This window comes from Rhinolophus sinicus, chromosome 2, assembly GCF_057876585.1.
Source record: "Rhinolophus sinicus isolate RSI-liver-muscle chromosome 2, RSI-T2T, whole genome shotgun sequence".
Taxonomy (NCBI): Eukaryota; Metazoa; Chordata; class Mammalia; order Chiroptera; family Rhinolophidae; genus Rhinolophus; species Rhinolophus sinicus.
In genome coordinates, this window is record NC_142502.1 from 146123617 (window position 1) to 146135000 (window position 11384).

General features: G+C 35.6%; 1 protein-coding gene across 10 annotated transcripts in view; it reads right to left on the reverse strand.

Annotated features, from left to right (window-relative positions):
• Positions 1 to 11384, reverse strand: part of EHBP1 (EH domain binding protein 1) — a 299763-nt gene that overhangs the window by 57367 nt on the left and 231012 nt on the right. For 8 of the 10 annotated variants that reach the window (XM_074332041.2, XM_074332040.2, XM_019717739.3 and 5 more), the window contains one exon: positions 1734 to 1881. In XM_074332041.2, the coding sequence (XP_074188142.1) occupies positions 1734 to 1881 (148 nt within the window). The remainder of the gene's footprint in view (positions 1 to 1733; positions 1882 to 11384) is intronic. The other 2 variants (XM_074332042.2, XM_019717751.3) reach the window with 1 other exon arrangement.

An 11384-nucleotide genomic window follows, 5' to 3' on the forward strand; every position in this document is an offset into this window, starting at 1 on the left:
TTCCCTGTTCTAGTCTGTACTTCTTTGCTAGTTCCACAGATCCAATCCTTACTTGCTCTTTATTTACTTTGTTGACTGTTGAATGATGTCAAAATCAGGTCTTCACTTTCCCTAGTTATGAAGTAGGGAAGATACCCATTTTGGGGGGTTGTAACACTTGACAAAATCTCTCTACTTAGTGTAGTTATGGCTTAGCCTCAACCAGGGTTGGATTATAGAGATGAGACCAGTTACATAGCTGACTCATCCCACACCATCAATCAAAATATTTCATTCTAAGCCTTCCCAGAGTTTACAACTCATTTACCATTGTTACTTGCTCATCACTGGGGAAAAAAAAATTTAAAAGAGACATTGGATGTCTCTGTATGCTATTAAGACTATTCTCCTACGGGTTTATGATGCCACAGGCAGGTAGCAATAGTAGCTTTAGGACAGTCTATTGGAGGGTCAAGAACATGAGGTTTTATTTCTATTATTCTGAGATAGAAGGAGACAAAGATTTTTAAGACTTACTTAGTACATCTGGAATTTTTATAACATCAAAGAAACATCTTGTTATTAATAATAAATGAAAGCAAATTATCATAGCATTATATAAATGTAGCTGTGAGTAGTTAATGATGTTACTATAAAACTTTAGTAGACAGTGTAGAAATTGCAATAAGAATTCTGAGTGATAGAGGAGTTGAAAAGGTAAGATGAAGATTTTAACTGAAACCGTAATAATTTAACTCAGAAACCAAAGGAACAGATACACACCTGTTTGGGAAAGCAGCTTTCAAATTTATGGGAGGGAAGGTCATATGCTATAGGCATTAGTTGGAATTCTCTACAACAGTAAGCTTTTAATATAAGGAATCAATTAGAAATAACAGCAGTAAGTTTCAGTTTACTTTGAAGAAACTTATTGACCTAGGAATAGCTTACCTTTGTGTCAGTTTGCTAAGGTCTTATTCGAGTCCTCACTTGCCTACTCGTCACAGTGATCTTAGCATTCTAAAACTATCACAGGACAAGTACCTGGCATGTTTTGGTAGATAAATAGGTTATACAGCTTTGAAATTAAAAAAACAAAACAAAACTCACAGGCCTCTTGAATATACTCCTCTTAAATAAAAATCTAAAAATTTCTAAGTTAAAGATGCCTAAATTGAGCACTGGGAGGCAAAATTAAATTTGTTCCAACATCAAGCTTAGACTAATTTCTGCAAATACTGAAGAAGACCCTCTTAGGATAAGGAAACTAAGAAGAAATAGATATGAGACTTACTTAAAATTCTTACATGTCGGGCTATAATGCCAGGACATTGTTAAAGCTACTTTCTAAAGATCTGGTTCAAGGTGAAAATCTTGCATGATTTTTCAAAGCTCACCACTAACAAGTCCTGTGATGTAGACAGTGAGGATGTGATTGCATCTTATTCCCAATACAATTTAATGAGGTATTATGGGGAATCACAAACCAAAGTCTGTATGAGTTTTCTCCTAAATCATATTCTAAGAGAGTACTTCTTGAGTTGTCAAAAATTAAGCCAAAAAGTTGATTTGGAAAACAACAACAGTTATCTTCTGATTTACTATGCTTCCTTTAGGTTTTTTGCAACACATCAATAGGTTGGAAACTTTATTTATTTGATGTAACATTTTGAAGTAAGAATAAAAAGTCCCAAAAGGTCTACTGCGGATTTCTGGGTTGTCTGTAGAATATGATACAAGATTCTTTAACTCACCTCCAGATGCCTTTGACCTTTCTTTCAACTTTTCTGCAGCCATTTCACCATAGCTGGGAAGTTCTGACATCTTCACTCCCGATCGAGCTTCTGCTATTAGCTGACGAGCTCTCTCTCTCAGCTGCCGACGTCGCTCTTCATCTTGCTGCTAAGATATATTGAACAGTTGCCAAGTCAGTAATTGACAGAAATGCAATTTCATTTTCAATCTGATCATCATGATAGTAACTGGTTTACAGCATGGTGCTTGGCCCACATTATAAATAGGATGCTCTGTATCAGTTGGATGTCACACCATTTTTAAAAGACATTCTAGAATCAGATTTTTAAAAAAAACATTTACAAATTACTGTATTAAAATGCCTGTTAAAAATTCAAACTACCCCTAAAGAATGTTTGGCAATATATATTACTGAGAAAATAGCAGAAACTATTATTTATAAAATAATCAGTCTTATAGAAAAAGAAGTCATAACTGAAAACAGAATTTTAATTAATATCTTATTTTTTAAGAATAGATTTTAACTTGCTATTTTCTAATAAAGGCATAGAGCACTGACTAAACGACATCTTTGATAACAGGTAATGGTGCTATGCCATGTTGACCAAATACGAGAAACGGCATTTTTAGGGGGCTGGGGATAGTACGTTACTTACACAAATTATTGTTATTGGCAGTTTTAAAATCAGAACTGGGTAACTGATGTACTATCCCCATTCCTACTTCCTCTCCCCTGAGATGCACATTGAGAAGAAAAAGTAAAATCTAATGTGTTTTTTGATATTCAAAATAACCAAAAACTACAGAGAATAAAACAGTTTTTGCCAACTAAGAAAGGGTTATTTGAATCACACATAATCAATGTGAAATTGCTTTGTAAACTGGAAAGTATGTAAAATAAGGCATTATTACAATAAAACAAAGCCTGAAGTAATCTGGCCCCAACATATCTTTGCAACATTATTTTCCCTTAACCTCTTCCAACCTCCATTAAATCTCACATCTATTCATACAGAATTGCTTGTATCATGTAGTTTCATGAATGTGAATATGTCATTTCCTCTTCCTAGAATGTTCTTCTCTCATCTCATTTAACTCCTACTTATTCTTCAAGATTCACTTTAAATCCACCGAACTTCTCCTGACTATTCTTCCTTCCTCCCCACTGGTGGAATAACGTTTTCCTTCTTCTATGTTATGATAGCATCGTGTGTGTATGCATATGTACATGTGTGTGCTATTGCTTTTCAAAATAATACTTGTCAAGTTACATTATACCTGTTTAATTGCCTCCTTCTCAGTAGAACTGAGCTACTTGAAGGCAGGAGCTGTACTTGGTACTTGATACAGAAATTTCAAGCATGAAAATTTATAATTCATACTTTCAAAAGCTTAAAATATAGAGGAAAACGTAAAACAGCCACAATAAGGAGGTCTGATCAAAATGAAGAGTTCAGAAGAAAGATAAAACATTTTTGACTGAGAAACAAACAGAAGGCATCATGGTTTTTTAACTGGGCCTGCAGAACGAGCAGGCCTTGGAATGGGTACAGATGGGAGTCGGTAGTTAGGTGGGTCAGTGCAAGAGAGACTAGGAGGTAGGAATAATTAAAAGACACGGAGGCAGGCAAGTATATTTGGGGAAAAGTACATAGTCCAGTTTTCCTAGCATACGGCAAAAATAATGCCAGAAAGACAAGGCAAGAAAAATAAAGTTGAGTAGGCAAGGGTCCTGCCCCACAGGGTACTTTACTTTTATTCTAAAGAAAGCAAGGGCCAACTAAAGGTTTGGAGATGTGTGTGTGTGTGTAAACAAACAAACAAACAAACAAACAAACAAACACATAAATGAAATTTTGGTCTAGGGGAATGACCGACCAGAAGTGTCTCTGAGAAAGATTAATCTGACAACAGTAAATAAAGGGACTGGAAAGAGGCTCGTTGGGAAGCTATTATTATAAGAGCCTAGGAAGCTGTAATGAGATCCAGAACTAGGATGGTGGCAGTGGGAATGGAAAGAGACAAGTGCAAGAAATATATCAGAGACAGAATTGTACCCATACCAATTCTTGGTAACTAATTAGATGAGGACAGAAGAAAAAAGCTGACTCAGAAGTTTTAAACTTGGGCAACTAGTAGAACTATGGCACTAAAAATAAAATTAAGAACACGAAGAGGAACTATAAGAAGGGAGGGACAGACCAGTTTCAGAGGCTGGTAGGACATCTAAGTAAAGATGTTAGTAGGTAGTTGGAAGTGAAATTGATGCTAAGAAGTAAAGTAAAACTATGACCACAGAGCTCACGGCTGAAGTTACAGGAATATATGAAAGCACCTAAAGAGGTACTATAGAGAAAAAGGAGGGCTACCATCTAAAATACGGAAAATATCTACATTCAGATAAGAAGAAGAAAAGGAGACAGAGAAAGAAGAGGTGAAGAACTTGAACACTGATGTACCCTGAGAATCAAAGTAGAAGAGGCTTTCATGAAAAAGGGAGTAATGGACCACACTAAATGTTAGAGGTTAATGAGTCTGAACATTAAAAAAGGGCAATTAAATTTGGTAGGTAATATTATTAGGTGCAGGGTTAGACACCAGATTGATGGAGCTCAACCCTAGGCAATTCTTTCACAAATTTTGATAGGGCTAGGAATGAGAGCTGCCAGAATTAATGGGGTTAGATTAACAGGGGCATCAAATGGACCCAGAGACAAGCTTGAAGCTCCCAGTAGACAAACTGAAACAATTTCAGTATCAAAAAGAACAATGACTGCAATGAATTGAATCAATGAAATCACACATTGAATCAATGAAGATTCACTAATTCATTATGATATTTAAATAGTTCTTAAAAAATGTATAAACTCATTTCAGGAAGCTTTTAAAATAACTCCTGAAAATTAGCAATTAGAGGAAAAGAATCAAGCAATTATCTTGTCTTTTCAGTGGGAACTGAATTTTAGGGTAACTAAAATAGTCATAGTCAATGAGAAAAGGCTCTACTTTACAAAATAATAGCAGCTATAATAATAATCTTTAAAAGGTAAAACTATAAAAACATAACTGTTCCATTGATAAAAGAACAACTGATTCTGGTAGGGATTATCAACCCTTATTAAAGCTCCTAGATAAATGTCTGATGGGGAACAGGATATCAGTATTATACTGTGGCAGACTGTATTTTCTAAAGATGGCCACACAGAATTTCTCATCCCGCACGCTCTCTGCAACGTGGTCATGCCACTCCTTATCAAGAGCTAGAGTTTAGGGCTGGCCCTGTGGCTCAGGTGGTTGGAGCTCCCTGCTCCTAACCCCGAAGGCTGCCAGTTCGATTCCCACATGGGCCAGTGGGCTCTCAACCACAAGGTTGCCACTTTGATTCCTTGAGTCCCGCAAGGGATGGTGGGCTCTGTCCCCTGAAAATAAGATTGAACACAGCACCTTGAGCTAAGCTGCCTCCCGAATGGCTCAGTTGGTTGGAGTGCGGGCTCTCAACCACTAGGTTGCTGGTTTGATTCCTCGACTCCCACAAGGGGTGGTGGGCTGAGCCCCCTGCAAATAACAATGGCAACTGGACCTGGAGCTGAGCTGCACCCTCCACAACTAAGATTGAAAGGACAACAACTTGATTTGGAAAAAAGTCCTGGAAGTACACACTGTTCCCAAATAAAAAAGTCCTGTTCCCCTCCCCCAATAAAATCTTTAAAAAAAAAAAAAGAGCTAGCGTTTAATCTGGGACAAGCTTTAGTGACTTGTATATAACAGTATGTAAAGTGTTGTAAGTGATTTCAAGGCTAGGTAGGAAAGGCCACACCTCTTTTGCCCAGTTCTCTGGAAATTCTTGCGTTTTATATTCTCTGGGAACCCAGCTGTCATGCTGTGAGAATCCCAAGATACATGCAGGTATTCCAATCCACAGTCCCAGCTGAGTTTAGCCTTGAGTCTTCCTCATCCAAGTACCAGACATGTGAATGAAGAAGCCTTCAGTTGATCTCAGCTTTTCACCATTCTGAGTCACCCCCAACTGTTCACGTCTCCCTAGCTGAGGCCCTAGACAATGTGGAACAGAAACCAAGCATCCCTACTGTGCCCTTTGTGAAGTCCTGACCTTCACAATCTGTGAGTGTAAAAACAATTTTTTACATCACTAAATTTAGGGTAGTTTGCTACACAGCAGTAGTAATTCGAACATATGCTTAAGTAACACTGCAGATCATTTCCTAGTTACAAGGGGAAAATCTAATTGTAAATGGAAAGATCAGAACTAGATCTGGGATAAGGGTCCACTAATTTAATGGTCAGTCTTAGCATCACTAATGTTGGGTCAACTGTATGTCATGTTTGTGATGTGAAGACATGCAGTGCATACTACCTATAATAATATAATCCAAATGTTTAAAGTGAATCCGCTGAGCCTTTACATATAATTTCCAGTTTATCATAAACACAAGGATAGAGAAACATGATAAATGACTCAGCAAGGAAGCAACCAAACAAATCCAGAAGGTATGATATTCAAAACAACGGACATGGTCATTTTGTCAAGAAAGAGTCATGAAAACAAACATACAACAAAAACCAACTAACCAATCACCATCACCACCAACAAAAGGGATTAACCAGCTATAATGTACAATACAGTCCTGGGTTAGATACTGGGTTGGATAAACCAGTTGTAAAGGACATTGTTGAACCAATTAGAAAAATGTGAATATAAGCATAGTATTAAATTAGAAGAAATGCAACTTGACCGAAAAAAAAAATAGTTTATACATTTTAGCAAAATAAATACATATAAAATATATGTATAGAAAAATGCTTGGTATTCACACAAAGTTATGGTAGAGATACCTGGGTGTGGAAAAGTGATATTTTTGTATTCTTTCATCTGTCTTCATTTCTAATTTTCTATAATACACATGTACTACTCTTATTTTAAAAAAAGAATCTTGTCGGAAGGAAGGAAAGAGATGAGATGGTAGGCTTCCTAGAGTGGGTGATAATTGTGGTGGGGGCAAAAGAAGATTTAACATTCAAGGGAATTTTTCTTCATATTTAGGCACAAGCTTATTTGTAGTTAGAGGAGTAGTAAGCACTGGACAGGGAGAGACTTAAGATGCAAAGAATAATATTTAAAAATCCTCAGTTCACTATTAGTATTTCTGAACTTGAAAAATATAATAGAAATAAAAGGAAATACTGGCTTGATAATGGTAAATTTGGTGATGGTTGCTGATTATTTCCTTAGCTTTTATGTAATAACTGCTTTATACGCATGATCTCATTTAATTTTCACAATCCATTTTTTACCAACGAGAATATTTAGGTTTAGAATTCCAAGGTTACACAGCTAGCACTGATGTCAGAGCCCGGAGTCCAGCTCAGGTCAATCTGACAACAGAGCCCTTGCTCTTAACTACCAAACTATTTGATCCCAAATAGTATCAAATTATATGACCAGCTGAGGAAAATTGAGCTTTTACTAAACTTTCATCTTTCAAACTTAAGAAAAGCTAAGAGCACTAATAAAAACCATTATTTGATATGCCTTACGCAACTAGGTTTAAGTGAATTTCACTGTGTGAATAATAACTTCTTGCAGAGCTGGAATTTGGTGATTCAGACTAAGATGAAGTGGTGTTAGGTCCTCTTACCTGAGTTAAAATGAAACGATTCTACCTTTCTGAATATGAAATGGAACCTGATTTTTCTCTCATGAGCGACCCCCTTCCCCTTGGCGTCCCCTTCACTCCCCCAATAACACTCCCGTCTGCAAGGGTTTCTGAGAGCTTACCAAGAGTGCACTATAAAGCAGGCAGTCATTAATAAAACCAACTCTAAATACTAATTAGGGACACTTTATCAATTTCCATGTAAATTGTTTGTTTGTACCTATTTACCCATCATTGTTCTCTACACAATAGAAAAAAATGCAAATGAACAAATCAGAATGCAGCCCTAATGGGACTTTCTGTTTATAACCATTAGCCCAGAGGTGTGCTGTAATTCAATTCTCAAGTAGCAAGATTTAGCCTCATTAACAGACTGCAAGGGCAGGTTACAAACTCATAAAACCCTACAGTAAACAAAGTTTATGGACACAGCACAAAATCTTGAGCCTGATTGACAGAATTCTAGTTCCCTATCAGATTGCCTTGATTTACTTTTCTACTAATGTCCTAACACCAGAGACAATTTGCTTGGGCCTAGAGCTCTCCAGTGGGATGGCATATCTACATTGTTTGTTTTCTCACCCATTAACTTCCCTTAAGACAAAGAACCAACTGAAAAAATACAAGTTAATTGTTAAGGTCCGTAGGAAAAGCTTGTAATTATAGCAATTGATTATGCAACCAATTTAAATTTAATTGATAGTTAAAATTAATACTATTTCATTTTAACTTTTATATGTAAGCTCCATTGAAAGTCAGTTTTTGCAGTAATATTTAAAGAACAGAAAGCAGCAAAATCTAATCCTCTTGTATTCAAAAAAGACATATTATTTATGTCAACGGAATAAAATGACCAGAGAGTAAGGACAATGATTATTTATTATTTTTTATAGCATTCAGCACAAACTGCTCAAATATGCAAATAATGAATATTTCTGACAATGATGGTTTGCCTACCTACCCAAGTACACAAATGTGTTTTGTACTATCTGTTTTGACCATTCTGTGTTCAAAAGAAGACAGAGACTCACAGCTATAAATAAATCATCTGTTTACTACTTCTGCTGAAATAAATCTTTTTACTGGACACAAAGGTAAGGTAACATGCAGACCTGCTATCATTAAAAAGTACACTGAAAAATTCAACACATAGCAAACCTATATGTCTTTCATTTACCTTCCTATTCAAAATACACTTAAAGAAATTGAAGTATTACGTTGGTGCAAAAGTAATTGTGGTTTTTGCAATTATTTTTAATCTTTTAAACTGCAATTACTTTTGCACACCAACCTAATAGTTAGGCTTCCTATTTCCAAGAATGAGTCTGATGATATTTACGTTTTTTCTGTATAGTATCATTTAGAGTTAGACTGAGTGCTATAGGATAATTTAGATTTTGTAAGATGGATGTACTTTTTAGAGGGTTTGATGGAAGCTGTATTTTAGGAGGCCTCTCTTCCCAAGACCATCTTTTTACAAGTTACAACAAATTTTTGAGTAAATGCTAGTTTTGTGCCTGCGCAGTGTTTTCACACATGTTGTCTCATTTACTACTGACAACTTTGCAAGGTTAACTACTATCTCTTTGACTTGATGGAAAATGAATCTCACTTAAATACACTGCCCAAGGTCATATATCATAAATGGCATAGTAAGAATTAAAATCAGTGTCTGTCTGATTTCAAAGCACTGGTCATATCTATTACATAACAGGTGTACAGAATTTTTCTGAGGCCTTACTATTATTGTGATTTTTTTGAAAATTAAGTTTTTTGCTTACACTTAGGCTATACAATTCAGGTTAAATTCCCTTTTGTGCTACTGAATGCTGAGAGGTGAAGAGAAACTAACTTGCGTATATCCATTTAAAATTTAGGTTCCTGACTTTAGAAGTGTTCTGAGAAGTGATGAATGTGGTACATTTAAGCTTTACTTCTCTCTTTGCTAACATCCCCAGGAAAAGGCAAAAGTCCTGTTACAGTGCAAAGAGCTCCTATTTCAATACGATGCATTTAAACATTTCAAACAGGCAGATCAGAACTAACCATTCTGGACATAAACTGAAAAAAATCTTTAGCCCGTTCACAGCATGTCTTCAAGTTAACTATTTTCCTCATCGTTCTGAAATCATCTATAATCTGCCATAGATAGATGTACTACTAAAACTTGACAATTTAAGGACAAACTCTTCAAGAATAAGTAATGTAATTCCTTGTTTCCTTTCCATAAAAATGTATTGGTATGCAATTTTTATATTTCACAGTTCACCGACATCTAGGCAAGCTTTCTTCCACTGCTTCAATGGTGCTACTTTTAATTTTATCCTCCTTAGTCGTAGTAATTACAGTGATCAGCAGTGGCATCCCAACGGCTTTGACACAGCTACAACCCCCTAGCAGACTTTTGCTTTTAAGAGGAAGGGGAAGAAAAAGACTAGAGTTTCATTTCACAGAGAACAAGAAAATCAAGCTTCTCCAATCCTCAACTTTATTCAATTGTTCTTTCAGCAGCCTTTGGATCTTAAGAAGCAAATAAAAATGGCTGCCATGGGGGGTCCTTTTTATACATGCCACAAATGTCACCAACTGACATTACTTCAGCCAAAAAATGATGCCATGGATTTGTGAAGGTGAATTAGAACATGAGAAACTGTCAGTGTAGCTGCTGAGATCATTACCCACCCAAGGGTATCTTTCAGAACATGAGACATTTTTATTCAATCAGTTGAAAAATATAGATTGAAAAGTCTTTCTATTTAAGCAACATGCCTACACACATTTTTGTGAAATAAGCTTTAATAAAACTTAAAAATACACGATTTCAGATAATGTGGTTTGCGTCCTTACTCTTTGTAAATTTGTGTTTATAACAGAACAAAGCACCCTATTCCTTCCAACACGCCCGTAATTCCACATCCTTTACTTCCCTTAGTAGCACAATATCCTGTGCTTACTTGTATTATCTTCAATGTTTCGTATAGTCTTAGTAATTGGACTTTTATTAATTGGGCTAAATACATTTTAATGTATCTGAAAAAAAAGTTTTTTAAAGGGCTTTACTTAGTACTGCTAATATTTCACAGGATTCATTCTCAAAATGGTGCATGAAATTCCTCAATTTTGTAGTCAACTAAAAGAACTTGACTGCTACCCTTTCATCATCAGACAGGAAGCAAGGCTCTGTTATTAGGCATTTAGAAAGGACCAAAAAAAAAAAAAAAAAAAAATTTCTGTGCTTGTCCAGAGGCAAGGATTACCAAAGTACACCTATTCACTTGCTACTGAAGATAGAATGAAAATAAAAAATAAAAGTACAACATCTTTAAAGGTTTGGGTGGACTAGATATTTTACTGCCAGCTTGATCAATTCTTGCCTGAATAAATAGGATTTAGGGTAGAACATTAAAACTGTTTAGCAGATCTTTTCAGCTCATTTCAAACTTTTCTTATGCTGGTTTGTAATATAAGCAGACATGCTTATAAATGGCCACACCTGCTCGTTTCTCTGGGGATGGCCTGATCTCTGTTTCTCTAACAAAGAAAGAAAGAAAGAAAATCAGCCTTTCTTGTTGCAAAACAGAGTGGAAAGTCAAAATCTTTCTCAAGTTTGCCCCATCTGGTCAGATTAAATCTTTGATCAACCCTGAGGGTTACATTTATTTTTTTAGTAACTACTAAATTTTGGATTTAAAATACATAGGCACAATATTAAACAGAATGTGAATTTAAGTTTGAGATCTAGTTTTAAATATATGAGTAGAAAGCATAAAAGGACTAATCCAGAAAAAATAAACATGCATTTTCAGAATTTAGATTTCATGAGTATTCAATTCATGAAACAATGTATCATATAGAAGTTTTTTCTGTATCTTTTTGTTTCAAGATACAACAACTATTATTTTTAATTGTAGCATTTGTTTTGCCTAGTGCTGGTATACTACGCTATGCAAATAAAGAATTTTGAACATCAAAGAG